Source organism: Phacochoerus africanus, chromosome 4 (assembly GCF_016906955.1).
Source record: "Phacochoerus africanus isolate WHEZ1 chromosome 4, ROS_Pafr_v1, whole genome shotgun sequence".
Classification (NCBI taxonomy): domain Eukaryota; kingdom Metazoa; phylum Chordata; class Mammalia; order Artiodactyla; family Suidae; genus Phacochoerus; species Phacochoerus africanus.
The window spans coordinates 103,830,153-103,846,356 of NC_062547.1; the positions used below are offsets into that span (position 1 = coordinate 103,830,153).

General features: G+C 39.5%; 1 protein-coding gene and 1 long non-coding RNA gene across 3 annotated transcripts in view; both read right to left on the bottom strand.

Moving 5' to 3' along the window:
• Positions 1 to 1,475: 1,475 nt before the first annotated feature.
• Positions 1,476 to 3,484, bottom strand: LOC125124343 (uncharacterized). Its single transcript, XR_007134274.1, has 2 exons — positions 2,641 to 3,484; positions 1,476 to 2,424 (listed from the first exon to the last, which is right to left on the bottom strand). It is a non-coding gene; the product is annotated as an uncharacterized LOC125124343 (long non-coding RNA).
• A 306-nt stretch (positions 3,485 to 3,790) lies between these two features.
• LIX1 (limb and CNS expressed 1) overlaps positions 3,791 to 16,204 on the bottom strand; it is a 50,355-nt gene continuing 37,941 nt past the window's right edge. For both annotated transcript variants that reach the window (XM_047778353.1, XM_047778354.1), the window contains exons 5-6: positions 6,948 to 7,025; positions 3,791 to 4,709 (exon numbers count right to left, since the gene is read on the bottom strand). In XM_047778353.1, coding sequence (XP_047634309.1) covers positions 4,422 to 4,709; positions 6,948 to 7,025 — 366 coding nt within the window. In that variant the 3' untranslated portion in view covers positions 3,791 to 4,421. The remainder of the gene's footprint in view (positions 4,710 to 6,947; positions 7,026 to 16,204) is intronic.

A 16,204-nucleotide genomic window follows, 5' to 3' on the forward strand; every position in this document is an offset into this window, starting at 1 on the left:
CATGCTCTCTGCCAAAAGACCAGTTTTATCAGAAGAGTCAGGGCTGTGCTGCTTACTAAAGTATGTGCTAGGTAGCTTTAAGCTAAAAGAGTTTAAATTTAAGTGTGATCAGAAACATCTGGTAAAGCAGTGCATAATCTAGACTCTCTCCAAGAATTTGGTCAGCAGGTCTGGGTGTGGCCCAGGGACTTGAATTTTTAAAGGAGGATTCTGGTGCAGATTACTTGTATACCATATCTGAGAAAGAAAGTCTGGACCTAGAGCAGAATCTGGCTTTCCTGTTAAGATAAGTTGTGTGTGCATGCGGGAGTTTACCCTGCTTTAGTTCTGGGCTCCAGGAAGTCCTCTTGGCCAAGCAAAAGGTTTTGCTCCTACCTAACTCAGAAGGGCTCAACGTTTTGAATTTTGGAACAAGGCCAAACTGAGTAACAGCCCCCAATAGTTAGGCCATAGACTCCCTGGGTAGAGTAGTGGTTATCAACCCTGCTGCTCTTTGGAACTACCTGAGAAGCTTTAAAAAATAGTGATACCTGGGCCCCACTTCTGGAGAGTCTGATTTCATTGGTCTTGGTACAATCTGGAGCTTTAGAATCTTTTAAAACTCCTTGGATATTTTCAAGGTGCAGCCAAAATTGAGAACCAACGTGGTAGGGAAAATAATTTTCATTTTTTCTAGAGCCATGGCTAAAACCAATCTTTGCGTGTGTGTGTGTGTGTGTGTCTGTCTGTCTGTCTGTCTTTTTAGGGCCACACCTGCAGCATATAGAGGTTCCCAGGCTAGGGGTCGAATTGGAGCTACAGCTGCCAGCGTACACCACAGCCACAGCAACAATGGGATCCAAGCCTTGTCTGTGACCTACACCACAGCTCATAGCAACACCAGATCCCCCACCCACTGAGAGAGGCCAGAAATCGAACCTGTGTTCTCATGAACACTGGCCAGATTCATTTCCACTAGGTCATGACGGGAACTCCAAAACAATCTTAATATTTGCTCTTTAATATGGTGGAGACCATAGAAGAAATCTTGGTATTTGCCTTTCTGCAAAGTAGAAAAAACACACACACAACATCAACAATATATGACATAATGTCTTGAATAGTGTTTACCTAAACAGAGTCAAGGAAAATAAAAACATTCTTAGTCTGGCTTCTCTTGTCCTTTGGGCAAGAAATAAAGGCAGGGCATGAGAACTCTCTAAAGCATTTCAGAGATAAAGTCAACTACAACAATGCTCCTGACTTCAAAACTTTCCCTAAAGAAAATGGAAGGTGTTAAATCTTTATGTTTTCTTTCCCTTTTTCCTGAGACCTAGTTGATAAGATTCATAGCTGATGTAGGTACAGCAATTTCAGGAGTATCTATGGCTTGATTCTTTTCCTTTTCTAGAAATTGGTGAATGAACTTAACAGCAGACTTATCAGTGGACTATATATATAGCTTTTGAACAAATGGGACAACCAGATTCTGATCATTAGAGGAATGATGACTTTATTAAATCCGTAATATTCTGATATGTTCTCACAAGTTTAGTGACTGATTTGCTTTAAGCTATTTTTTTGTAACATTATGGCGTATTTGGATTTTATGAAAATTAAACTGTCTCTTGGCAAAGTACAGCGCAATTCTGTATTTAAGGGTGATATTTTCCGTAGAGATGGGTTAATGGGGCTATGTATGAGCTAGGTTGACTCTGCTGAAAAGTTTAATGAGACTGTAACTATGTGCTCAAAATTAAGTTTAACTGGGGGTCCTTGGACAAAGCAATCTATGGATTTGGGGGAGGTCCGCATACTCTCTGAATGGTTTGTATAATTTTGAATGTATATGTTTCATTGTATTTTTCTAGTAGAAGATCTTCAGCTTTTAGCAGATTCTCAAAGGGTTTAAAACCACAACAGGTTAGGACTCAAAGCTCCGTGTATTTAGAGACTCCTCTACTATAGGCCCCTTCACCACAGTGTGTTTTCGAGAACAAGACATAGAAAATGAAAAATAATAATAACCTACTTTGCTTTTCAATCCTGCTCTTCTCAGGGCCACAATTATGGATACTCATGTGATGTACCAATAGCTATCAGGTCTTAGCTGAAACCGATTTGCTATAAATGAGCACCACAGGGAGAAGCAGTGGCAAAGATTCTGACTTTTGCTTCTTTTGCTGAAACTTCCATTCCTGGAAGAGTGGGCAGATTTGACAAGCCAGGAAAAGCTGATAGTGGCCAAGAGGGAGCCTCTGCTTTCAGAATGGGTACAGTTTTCTAACTGCAAGGCAGAGAGTAAATTTAGTATTTTCCCGGATGATTACTGTTCCTGCATCTAATTGGATGGTATCAGCTTGAGATGGTCATTGTCAAAGGCTGCAAATGCAGTACAGATGTACCTACCTTTAATCACACCTAACGTGGGAAGTTGTGGATTTTCTGAAATGATAAAGAGAAATGACTTTATGAAAAAATTACTTTAAATAGGAAGTAATTTTAAAATTTATTCAACTTAAAAGTTTAATTCTAATTCCTTTTTGTGAGTATAAGGGAATAAAGTTTTCTTCTAGGTGACATTTAGCTTCATTATGGGGAGGAATGTTATTTTTGTTAAAACAATATTTCAAATAAAATTATCTAATATTATAGTATTACCTTTTCAAGACATTTGAGTAGGGCAGATATGTAGCTAACTTTTCCCCTGGTGTGAGAAAAATGATATATGAAGTTAATTTTTTATTATCAAGGCTAATTCAAAAATATATGCTCAACATACAGTAGTTTTCATGAGGATTCAAGGAGTGACAATTGCTATTGTAGCTGTTTAGATATAAAGCTAAACTATCGTGTTTTTGTAATTTTTAATGCAATTATAATGGTTTTAGTTTTCATGAAAGTTAATATGCTTTTGCCTAAGCAAGCAGAAAAAGAAATCTTACTTAAACTTGAGAAAATTGTTTTCTTTGAATTATTGGAATGAATGAAAATCCATGTTCTATATAGGGAAATATCTATAAGTGTTTAAAACTGACACTGCTGCCATTCTTAAATTTGAGTGACCAGGAAGTATCTAAAAATTGGTTTGTCTTTGCTTTGGGTTTTCTAATCAGTTGACTGACCCATCTTGAAAGAGAAATGGCAATATTTTATCTCCTCTTTAAAGAAAATTCTAGTAATTCAAAGTAAAAAATGATACTACTTTTGAGCTACTAGTGGCTTAAGTTCTTGAAAGACAACAAAGACAGCTAATGATTCTTTTTCTCTAACACATGAGAAACAAATCAAATGTAAACATAAGCACTGTTAAATGCTAATAATTTTTCAGATGTTTTAACCTTTGAAATGCCCCTAACTTTCTCCATGACTGAGGTGGCAGAAATAAAATAAATCAGTTCATATATTTGCAAATTACGAATGTACATGACTGATTGCAGGACTCATAATTGGATATGAAATTTTTTTTTTTTTGTCTTTTTTAGGGCTGCACCCATGGCATATGGAGGCTTCCAGGCTAGGGGTTGAATTGGAGCTGCGGCTGCCGGCCTACATCACAGCCACAGCAAAACCAGATCAAAGCCATTTCTGCAACCTACACCACAGCTCACAGCAACGCTGGATCCTTAACCAACTGAGCAAGGCCAGGGATTGAACCTGTGTCTTGATGCATGCTAATCAGATTCATTTCTGCTGAGCCATCAAGGGAACTCCAGATATGAATTCTTAAGGAATACAAATGGGGATACTACCCTGTGTGACATTTATCTCCATGCAGAAGAGTGTGGATTTAAAAAAAAAAAAATCACAATGACATTTTAAACCACATTAAATTTATATGGCATTTTCATACTATTACCACTTCAAGATCTTTGATAGGAGGTACAGGTAAAATCCCCACAGAAGAACTGGATTACAGCTGGTAGTGTGTCAGCAATCTTACAGAGAGCTTAGGAAGAAATTCTGATCTTTGGATATATATATATTTTTTAAATATCCATATTGGTTATTTAATCTCAAGTATTTTAAAAAAATTGCTGTGGTGCTACTTTCCCCAGTCCTGGCTGATGTTCTTTTGGGGAAAGACTACATTGACCCATTCTTTGAAACAATGTATATAATCTAGCAAGGCCCATGTCAACCAGCCTTAAAGTTGAAGGCAGTCCTGGAAAATATTTTTCAAACAATCCTGTCTCTATCCATTCAGTCTGGGGTGGAACTACTGAGGGTGTTATGGGAAAACTGCATTGAATGGGATGAAGTCTCCTGTAAGGGTCCTATTACTCTGAGATTCTGTGAATGGAGTAGGTGGGTAGGGAGAATTAGTACAGCTTTCAGGTAGCAGCTATAGGTGCTAAAGCCTCTGATGACCTCCTTCAATGAGCTTCCTAATGTTAGAGTCTGGCTTCTGCCCCCAAGGGGGCAGCTGGGACCTGGCCTTGCTAGTGATAGCCACAAAGGGCCGTAAGGCTCAGCTGATCATCACTGGGTGAGGAAGTGTCAGGATCACTGTAGATCTGAGTCAAAGCTAAACTCAGGATTTCTTTCTTTTCTTTGTAAAACCGTAGTTCTTGTCCTGCTTTCCTGGCTTCCTCCAATTCCCTCAGGGCCATTCGTAGCTCTTGGGAGAGAATTCCTGGTGACTCCCGCTCCTTCATGATCCAGTCCAGGGCCATGTGGCTGCGCATCTTTTCATCTAGAGAATACTGGGAATAGTAGGAGATGACTTCCTGGGAGCCAAAAAACAAAGTCCAGAATGTCAGTAAAGAGCAACAAAGGTAGCTGTCTGGGCTTATGGCCTTCTGACACCTCCCTTCCTGTACTTCCATCACCCACCACATCCGTGGGGCTTCTACTAACAACCAAACCTCTCTGATGTTCAAAAACTGAAGCCAAATCCCAGGATATATGTCTTAAGGGAAATAAAGGGCTAAGCTGGTACAGCAAAGTAAGGTCACTCCAATTTGAATCAAAACACTACCATCAAGAGTGACTCAATAATGTTGACCAGAACGGAGCTCCCACCTCACTAGAAAATATGTCTTCCTTGGAAAATGCATTTCTATAGTAATTAGTATGAACATTACATCATTTATTCATTGAACTCTTCTGTCTAGCATTATCAGTTTTAGCGAGAAAGAGAGAAGGAAACAACTACCTGGAAGGATTCGGGCAGAACTGGATTTGGTCACGCCCATTGCAGAAAGCAGGAAGCTTTGGGTCAGGACAAGAATTAGACATCAGAGTAATTTCCTAACTGCTGTGTTGTTAGCATAAGGAAGATGAAAGTCTCAATGGCTTACAGGAACTTAAAAAATGTATTATGGAAGGTAGGCATTATCATTATTATTATCACAATGGTACTTTCATATACACTGTCTCTTACTTTCTGCAAACGATTAAAAATGGGAGACTGTCAATTCTCATGTTTAACATTTGCCAATACAATGTAATATCATGTGTAAGTCTGATGGATGCACTTTAAGAAGATCTTATGGAGTGGATATACTGCTTATTTTTAAGAACATGTGGTATTTATTTATGACCTTAACAAATTAAAAACAATCATGGAAAAGTGTTTATAACCAACCCGGCATATTTCAAAGGCTTTTTATAAAATCAAAGGAAAAGAAAAAAATAGCCAAAGCCATAGTCAGCTACTCATTTCTTTCCATCTTTGACACTCTGAAAGCCAGGCTTTCTAAGTCAAGAGCAACTAAAAACTCCTGGGGCTGCAGTGCATAGAAAACACTTATATCCACCCTCAACTTGCTGCCTAGTAGAAGCTTTTGCTCCTTATACAAATTTCTGTGAGCAAATTCTCAGAAATAAACTATAATCTCCAAAGTCCAATGGGGTAAAGGAAAAATTAATCTTGAGGGATAGTAGGTGAGGTGAAAACCAGTAAGTATATGGGTGGGGCTTTGCCTTTGCCATTAAAAAAGGGGAAGAGTGTGTCTCATCAGTAGCAAAGAAGTAAGGAGACCCTGTCCCTGAAAAATAAAGAAGAAACTTCCAAACCAAAAAATTGGAGTGACTGAAATACCAGGTTGTCCACTTTTATAATCATTTATATTGTCTATTACAGACATTTGGTGGGCATAAGAAAAATCCTTCTGCTATAAACAACCCTACCTGTCCCCAGTGAGGAGGTTCAGAAGCAAGGCAGACTCACCTTTCTTTCTGCATTAGAGAATAGGTGAAGGAACACATTCCAAGCAGGTAGAACAGGTGCACAGAATAGACTTAATGTTTGACTTAGAAACTAAGTCTATCTTAATCATCCTTCCATTCTGGCATTCAATACAGGTATCTAAATCAGTCCTATGCCAAACTAACATTCTTCCAGGCTCCTGGGTATGCATATTTGGTCAGTCCCTAATGCAAATGGACCATTGTATGTGTGTGTGTGTGTGTGTGTGTGTATCCTCTGTTCTTACTCAATAAATAAGGTAATCAATTTATCTATTTTAATATTTATTTTTTATTAAAGTATAGTTAATTAAAAATGTTGTGCCAAATTCTGCGATATAGCAAAGTGACCCACTGGTCAGAATGGTCATCATTAATTAGTCTACAAATAACAAATGATGGAGAGGGTATGGAAAAAAGTGGACCCTCCTACGCTATTGGTAGAAATGTAAATTGGTACAATCACTATGGAAAACAGTATGGAGGTTCCTCAAAAAACTAAAAATAGAACTACCATATGATCAAGCAATCCCACTCCTAGGCACATATCCAGACAAACTATAATTCAACAAGCTATCTGCACCTCTACGTTCACCATAGCACTATTCATAATAGCCAAGACATGGAAACAATGCAAACGTCTATCAACAGATGAATGGAATAAGGCACTAAATTTAAAGAGAGAAAACACACCAAAAAAGGAATCTGCTTGGAAGATGATGAGCCATCTGCTCAGTCCATATAACACAAACTTGTTTTTGATCAGAAAATCTCACCTGTCGGGAACATTTTGTTTCACGAAGGGCTTTTAGGCTTCCATTCCAGTGCAACAGTTGGAAAATGGTCATCAGCTCCTATAAAACCCAAATAACTGTCATTAGTCACAAGACAGAAATGTGAAAGTGCCTCAGTGATTGCTGGGTAGGGCATAACTCTGATCCCCAGCCATAATAGGGAAACAGAATATACGACACTGTCAGAACACTTGGAGACTTTTCAAATACCACAGTCCTAGAATTCTGGAGCATGTTTCCCTCCCTCCCTTGCTATATCCATATTTGGCATAATAAAATGATTAAATAATTGGAAAATACCTTTCAACATTAAAAATACACATGCTCTGGGAGATCCCTTGTGGCTCAGTAGGTTAAGGATCTGGTATTGTCACTGCTGTGGCTCTGCTTACAGCTGTGGTTCAGATTGGATCCCTGGCCTGGGAACTTCCACATGCTGTGGGCGTGGCCAAAACAAACAAATAAAACATATGCTCTAACAATATATCCAAGGAGTTATGTAAACATACCAGCACATCAGAGAATAATATATAGGCAAATCTATTCATTGCAACAGTTTTTAAATTGCCTGAGACTGGGAATGTTTTAAATGTTCATTTTTAAAGGAATGGTTAAAGTATGATACTCTACTGTAGCAGAATATGCCACCCCAAAACTTGGTCTATTGATTATTTTAATCTATAAGTACTTAAAAAACAATGAATGCAGAGAGGGGCTTTCTCTGAACTCCCCTTAACTGCCTAAAGACAGATCCTCCAAAAATTGTCACAAATCCCCTCTCCAGGAGTTTTACCAACCAGGAAGACTGACTCATCACGGAAGTGCAAACTGAAGTCCACTCCACACTCAGACAAACTTTGTCACAAATTATCATACCTCCCATTGATTTTTCTAAGGGCCCATTCATTTTTCCTAAGGATTATTTACTGTCCCCTGAGAGACCTACATCCCCTCTCCCCTTTCCCTACCAGGATGGTATGTAATCCTGAATTCTAAGCTACCTCGAGTGGGTACTCATTTTTTCCTGGGTATTTATCATGTACACATGAGGCATACTTCTGTTTTTCTCTCGTTAATCTGCCTTTTATTACAGGGGTCCTAGCTAAGAACTCAGAAAGGTAGAAAGAAAATTATTCTTCTTCCCCTACAGTACATTCATCCTACCAGCTACACTGCAATCATAAAGGGTAAGAAGGCTCTCTAGTTCTAATATAAAGAATCTCTATGAGGTGTTGCTAAAATAAAAGCAAGGTGCCTGACATATATATATGTCTTACCATTTGATTAAAAAAGAATAGAAGATCCCTATAAATACTTGCTTATAAAGGCCTGGAAGACTTCTGGCAAGATACAAAACAATCCGGTTGCCTCTGGGGAGATAAAAGGAATGCCAGGGGGATAGGAGTGAGAAGGAGACTTTCCTCTGACATTCTTTTGCAACTTTTGAGTTTTGAATCATGTGACAATATTACATATTAAAGAAAACAATTTAAATTTTAAAAATTCAGTCAGGAGTTCCTGTGGTGGCACAGCGGAAATGAATCTGACTAGGAACCATGAGGTTGTGGGTTTGATCCCTGGCCTTGCTCAGTGGGTTAAGGATCCACTGTTGCTGTGATCTGTGGTGTAGGTCACAGACTCGGCTCGGATCTGATGTTGCTGTGGCTCTGGTGTAGGCTGGCAGCTACAGCTCCGACTAGACCCCTAGCTTGGTAACCTCCCTATGCCGCAGGTGCGGCCCTAAAAGGACAAAATGCAAAAAAAGAAAAAAAAAATCAGTCGAAAAAATATAAAATGTGTAATGTACAAATTATAGAAACTGTAAAATACCCATAACTTTATAAATTCAGTCAAGACAATGACTTAAAACATGTACAATAAGATGGAATTGATACTAAAATGTACCCATAGTTTTCACATTCAATGGCCAGGGCTGAGCACAGCATTAAGCCTTTGTATCAGATCCTTTTCCTGAATGATATACACCAAAGGCAAGCTAACATGTGTCAACATACTGAGGATTTTATTTTCCTAATCTGATTAAGATTAGCAGTCTTCCATTAAAGTCACCAGGATTGATTGATTGATTGATTGATTGATTGATTCACTGGGCCACCCATGGCATATGCAAAGCTCTCAGGCTAAGAGCTGAAATGGAGCTGTATGTGCCGGCCTACACCACAGCTACAGCAACGCCAGATCCTATACCACAGCTGGCAGCAATGCCAAATACTTAACCCAATGAGTGAGGCCAGGGATTGAACCCACATCCTCATGGATACGAATTGGGTTGGTTACTGCTGAGCCACAGGGGGAACTCCTTTTACCCTTTTTTTGATGAGATAAGCATTGATTATGGATTACCAGTACAAACTACAACTATATAAGTATTAGAAAACAGTACAATTAAGGAACTTACTAGTCATGAAACTAGTTACGAAAATTTACATTTAGACAGATGCCCTATGACCACTCAAAAAAAAAAAAAGCGAACTTTTATTGTCTTTGTTTGCTTGCTCTGGAAGATGTTTCATTATGAAAGTCAGGAAACACGAAGTCACTCTGAGATTCCAGACATCTTAAAACCAAAGTTGTAAGATCATCAGAAGAACAAATAGCACCATTTCATGTCTAAAATTGTCATTAGGTTAAATAAAAAAAAAAAAGAGTACAAAAATATTTTATAAAAAGAAAAAATAAAATTGCCATTAGAATGTCGTGTATTTCTTCTTTTCAGTTTGGAATCCAGCTGAGATACTGTGTATGTACTACTGCACAGCAAGTACCCCAAGAGCCCAGCTACGCCTCCTGCCCCAAACACAGACCCCACTCTCTGCCCAGGGTCCCAAGTCCAGAGCCTGGGGAAGCTGCCCTTCTTATGCCCTATCTCCACTTCTCTCTGTCCCATCCAGATTTTTACCCTGTCACATTGCTATGCTAATTTGGAAAAGTAAGAGTAGATTGTTTCATAACCAAATTTTGCTTAATCTGGCTTTTACCACTATGCTTCTTATCAAAGTAACCCCAGGGACTAAGGAAAGTAAATTTGTACTGGTCTTCTCACCATACCTCAAAACCTACGTACTGAATGCTTTGCAGCCATACAAATGAATAGGAATTTGGTTCTGATATGGAATAGTCTCTGTAGTGTTACAGGAGAGACACTATTTATGAGTAAGACATTTGGTTTTATGTTTTATCTTGAGATTCCACTTAAATTTTGTATTCTATTGTGTATGTTCATTTTTTTTAGAGAAGCAAGTAGATATCACTCCACTCCTTTACCTACCCTACCCGCTCCCCTCGGCAGTCTTCATGTAAAGTTGACAACCCCGAAAGATATTGTGAGTTTATTCTGTGGTTCCCAATAGCCCTCCTGGCATTGTCCTTGCATCCTCGTGGCCCAGTTTGAGAAAGGATCTTTTGCTAAGAGGGCCCTTAATTCCACCCTCTGACAAGTGTGGCCTTAATATTATATTTTTCCTCCACTTTCCTCTGAGATCTCATTCTTATCTATGCACCAAGCCTCCTTTCCAGATAAATTTCTATCATCCCACCTGGCAATCCTAAGATTTTATTTTTTATTATTTTTATTTTTTTATTTTTTTGTGTTTTTGCCATTTCTGTGGCCACTCCCACGGCATATGGAGGTTCCCAGGTTAGGGGTCAAATTGGAGCTGTAGCCGCCAGCCTACGCCAGAGCCACAGCAAGGCGGGATCCGAGCCTCGTCTGCGACCTACACCACAGCTCACAGCAACACCGGATCCTTAACCCACTGAGCAAGACCAGGGATCGAACCTGCAACCTCATGGTTCCTAGTCGGATTCGTTAGCCACATAGCCATGACGGGAACTCCAATCCTAAGATTTTATAACTCACAATTCTGCTGTGAACAGAACCAGAGCCCTTTCTCATGTCCCTTGGCAACCTTCATCTCTCAAAAACTTCCCTGCAGAAACTTGAACTGTTTTTGTCTGCAGGAAGAGGATCATCCTCCTTACCCCTTCTGGATTGTCTACATTTCCATTCCATCACCAAGTGGCTTTTTTCTCTGCAGTAACACAGCTACCTTTTCCTCACTGCTGTTCTTATTCCTAAAATCCCTCAGGAAAGATGACCTTCTTTTTGCCTTCTTACGTTATATCCTGATCTAGTTCTTGTCTTCCTCTCTGGAGATGCAAATCTCACCATCATTATATAAAGTATGCTGAAATATTTCCACCTTCTTCCTGTCCCATTTCTTTATTTACTCTCATTTGATCAAAATCACTATTTTAAGATCTTCCTGAAGCTGCAGGAGCTCTGGGCTCAATCCCAGGAAATCCTTGTGTGTCTCTAATTGATTCCATTGGAAATCCTTGCATTATGGCAGACTAGCAAGGAGAGGGCAGCCATGGACTTCTGTAAAGATTCAATTCCTCTTTTCATGGTGCCTCCTTGCTGCCCAGTCTTCAGAGCCTTGTTTTGGTACCTTTTGAAGCCGTGTCACTTTGAAGGAAGTCTGTTTTGGTGAACTATCTTGCTCCTTTCTTTTTTTTTTTTTTTTTGCTACATCTGTGGTATATCCAAGTTTTGGAGCCAAGGACTAAACCTGTCCCAGAGCAGTGACCCAAGCCCTGCAGTGACAACTCCAGGTCCCTAACCTGCTGCACCACAAAAAAATGCTGTAAGTTTTTGTACTGTGTTTGTTATTGGGCTGATCTAGAAGCCTGGGAGGTCTGGATGGACTGACAGATAAACAAGAAGCTGACCCTAGAGGTGGGGTTGGGACTGGGGTGATGTGAGTGAAGCAAGATTTAAGGTGAGTCGTGCGAATTCAGGGTCTTTTATTTAAAATTCTGACTCTCTTTAAAATTTGGATGCTTTGTCATGAATTTTTACACTATTTTGTTTTTTAAAATACTGCATTTTAATACTATTTGTCTTGATAACTGAGTTTTCTGATGCTCCTTTAATTTTGAGCCTGAGCTGAATGTCTAATGCTGGGGATCTGTCGCAGGGACAAGGTGGGCTTCATGAATTCGTGATCTGTGCAGTCACACAGGCCCCAAGTTTAGTTTAGAGATCTGCTCTCTTGAAATTCTCAGTAATTTTTGAATAAAGGGCCCTGAATTTTCATTTTTGCACTGGGCCCCATAAATTATGTAGCCAGTGCCCATTAGCAAAGTAAATTTAAAATCAAATGGTGACTCAAGCCATGAGTTTTTTTTTTTTCCTCCTCAGGGAAAATTGCAGTTTCAGCTTTCCTTCTACAGCTTTTCTTGTTCATTTTGTCATTCATTAAGTTTAAACCACCAACAAATGGGCTCTGTCCCCACAGTGCTTCCTGATGTTGCCTCCTATGAGAAACAATGTTTGGCCTTCCAGCTACTTTGTGGGAAGAAAATGCACACTGCTTCTCCCTGGAACTCTGAGAGACTGGCTTGGTTCTGTGATTCATCAGAAATAAGAAAAACAAACAGTGTAAATGGAGAACTTGAAAAACAGGTGGGCACCATCTCCCCACCCAAGAGAATGGATTTAAGAGGAAATTTGTTTATGGGATGAGGTTTTAAAAGGCGACCTGGAGAATTTAGCAAAGATGTAAATAAACAACTCTTCTTTGGATTGCATTAGGCTTCAGAATAAATATATTAACCAGCTTCAGTCAAAGTCTGCCTTGAATCTGACCTTGACAAGACACAGTGGCTAGTGCTGCTGCCATCCCAACCCCCAGACATCAGGCAGTTTTCTCTGCAGCAAGGCTACCTTAAACAGGCATCCCAGTCTCCCTCCCACGAAGTGAAGGTAAGCAGAATCATATCATGTTTCTTCTGAGCCATACGTCCTTGACCGGCCCCCCTGGAAAGCCTGCAAGCAGTCAGGAGACACCAGCCTTGTTTTTACAAGGTACAGTCATCCACAGCTAGATACAAACACACATCTATTACCCACCAGGGGTACTGAATTGCTTTGTCGACTGCAGATAGCCCAGGTCTGTGGTCAATTCTCATTATGTGTAGAAAAAGCTGATGCATTTAACTCAGGCCACCAAGGAATGTGTAGAACCCAGCAGGCAACCTAGAGCAGCCAAGGAAAAGGGATGTGTTCCATGGCCCTCCTCCTAGGTTGCCAGCATCCCTACTGGGAAGACGACAGAGTTTGGATTTTTCCTGCTCTCATATCTTCCTCTTCCTTTGTGCCTCATTCAGCACCCAGTCTCCATTATGAGAATTTATGAAGCATTTCCACAGTATGATGTAAATTATTATTTCGCATATTTAAATACCTTACTACATTAGAACACACAGAAAACATACAGCCCATGGCAAGGCAATTAAAGTATTACTAGAAGGTGGTTGAGTACAGCCTTTCACAGTACTTGGATGGAGTTTTAAGAATTAAAAAAAAAAAAAATCTTGCCTGGCCTATCTTTGGCAGACTAACTCATGGCATTAATAAAATCATTCTTGATTTTTCTTTCTTTTTTTTTTTTTTTGCTTTTTAGGGCCACACATGTGGCATATGGAGGTTCCTAGGCTAGTGGTCCAATCAGAGCTACAGCTGCTGGCCTACGCCACAGACGCAGCAATGCCAGACCCAAGCCGTGTCTGACCTATACCACAGCTCACGGCAATGTTGGATCCTTAACCCACTGAGCAAGGCCAGGGATTGAACCTGAATCCTCATGGATCCTAGTCAGGTTTGTTAACCACTGAGCCATGATGGGAACTCCATTCTTGATTTTTCTGAAAATTGCTACTAAATCCCTTATAAACTACTATGGACCAGGCCATGGAATGTTCATTCTGTAATAAAAGAAGTACAATATTCTTTCGTCAGGGTTAAAGGGGAAGAAATTAAAATAAATTAGGTACGTCCTTGGCTAAATCACTGCGCATGATGCTTTATTTATAAATAGCATATTAGGTAAGTCCCACAAAAATCCTACACAATGGGCATCATGATTCTTATTTTATAGATGGGACAACTGAGTCTCAGGATTGTTGAGTTCACAAGTGGCAGGTGGTAGTGCAGTCTTCACACATAGGTAGGTCTGCATGATTTTTAAAAGTGTGTGTTCCTTCTCTTATGTTATGCTCCTCCTTTTTACTTTTTTCTCTTTTTGACTTTAGGTGGTTATGGAGTTTACAGTCCCACTCTTTTATACTATAGCAAGGGCCCCAAAACATTTAGTGCAGGGGAGCTACCTTGTCCTCATCTGAGGCCTTCAGGTTAAAGTCATCAAGGGAATCCATCCAGTAGTTTGCGGCGTTTCAAGTAAAGCAATCCTTCTTCAGAAATATATATAATAATAGTTGTTGGAGTTCCTGTCATGGCTCAGCAGTAATGAACCTGACTAGTACCCATGAAGGCACGGGTTTGATCCCTGGCCTTGCTCAGTGGGTTACAGATCTGGTGTTGCAGTGAGCTGTGGTGTAGGTCACAGATGTGGCTCGGATCCTATGTTGCTGTGGCTGTGGTATAGGCCGGCAGCTACAGCTCTAATTCAACCCTGAGCCTGGGAACTTCCATATGCTGCAGGTGTGGCCCTAAAAAAAAAAGACAAAAAAAAAAATATATATATATATAATAATAGTTGTTAACTTTTACTGAGCATTTATCTTATGCCAAGAACTATTCTGGACTCTCTGTGTGGTCCCATTTAATCTTAACTATGGCACAGCGAGGTAGCACTGCCACTGTTATTCTGGATGAGTCACAAACAAAGAAGGAAAGAGATTTAGAGGTGAGGAGCTAACCCAGGCTAAAATAGACTTGCCCTTTTCCAAGCCTGGGCTCAGGACCACTGAGCTGATGTATGCCCTTGTCTACACCAGAGGATGGACTTTAAGTCAAGCAACATCAAAGGGCCACAACCACTTAAGGAGAATCCTGGATGATGATTTTCCTAGTACAGGGTGAAAAAGAATATTTTTGCTTTAATCAAACATGAAACTGATAAGAAAAATTACTGATTTATAAAAACAGGCAGGAGGGATACATCTATTTGAGAAGTGCCTATGCCACTGTAGTCAGGAAGAGTTTGAAAGGTACCAATGAAGGGGTTGGAAAGTTGGTGGCTTCGGGGCTCAGCTGTAACACTACTGTAAATTACACTGAGATGAATAATTTTGCCTATAAAACTTTATATGTCTGATTGCTTCCTGGAATCTAACGTAAAAAAATAGAAATTCTGGGGGTAAAGTCTCCTTGTTAAAATACTGCATAGTGATTTCTACTAGCATTACTGTATATGGATGGTCAACTGTATTCAAGTTTAGTTTTTAGACAGTACACGTTTCATTCTCGATCACTACTGAATTTCCATCTGCCCAGCCCAATATAGGTGATAGTCAGGAGTGTGAGCTCATAAATCAGACTGCTTGGGTCTGAACCCTGGCTGTGCCATTTGCTAGGCCATATGGAACATGTCCTTCAATGATGACCTGAGGATAATAAATACTCATATGTTTATTGTGAGGGTTAAGTTATGCTAAGATTTGTTGAATCCTTAGCACAGTGCCAGACAAAGTAAGCATCCGGTAAGTGTTAGCTATTATGACTCTTACTGCTGTTAATATAATTGTTCAATTTGCAAATAACAGGTAATATACTTCTACAGTTCTATGACTGCTTGTCAGCAGTGGAATGAAAAGGGTTACAGCTTGCTAAATTTTTTGATTTGTTTAATGACAGGAGGTGGCAGATCTTGTTTAACAGGAATATCATAACGGAGGGGGGATCTTTTTAATATATATTGCAGGCACCTTCATCTCTAACTTCTAAAAATTAAGAATCAAATGGTCACAACCAACAGTTCAAACTGATTTGGCTTAAGGGGCAGCTTTATACAGAAAAGCTGGTAAGAAGTTAATGGGATCATAAGACAGTAATGTTCTTCACCTGTTTCTTAGCTTAAGTCTTTAACTTCCCTTTAAAAAAGCAAAGATTGTGCCTTGTTTGCTTGTTGGTTTTAGCCTATTGAGCTATGGCTAAAAGCTAGGTGCTGGATTCTAAGAGGGTTAAATTAAAATGAACAGTATTCTGTTATAATCTATATGGGAAAAGAATCTGAAAAAGAATGGATGTATGTATATGTATAATTGAATCACTTTATTGTACAACAGAAATTATCACAACATACTAAATCAACCATACTTCAACAAAACTTTAAATTAAAATAATATGACCAAAAAAAAGTAGTAGATTATTGGCACAGGAGCTATTAGTGATAAGAGTGGTATTCTCCTAGCCT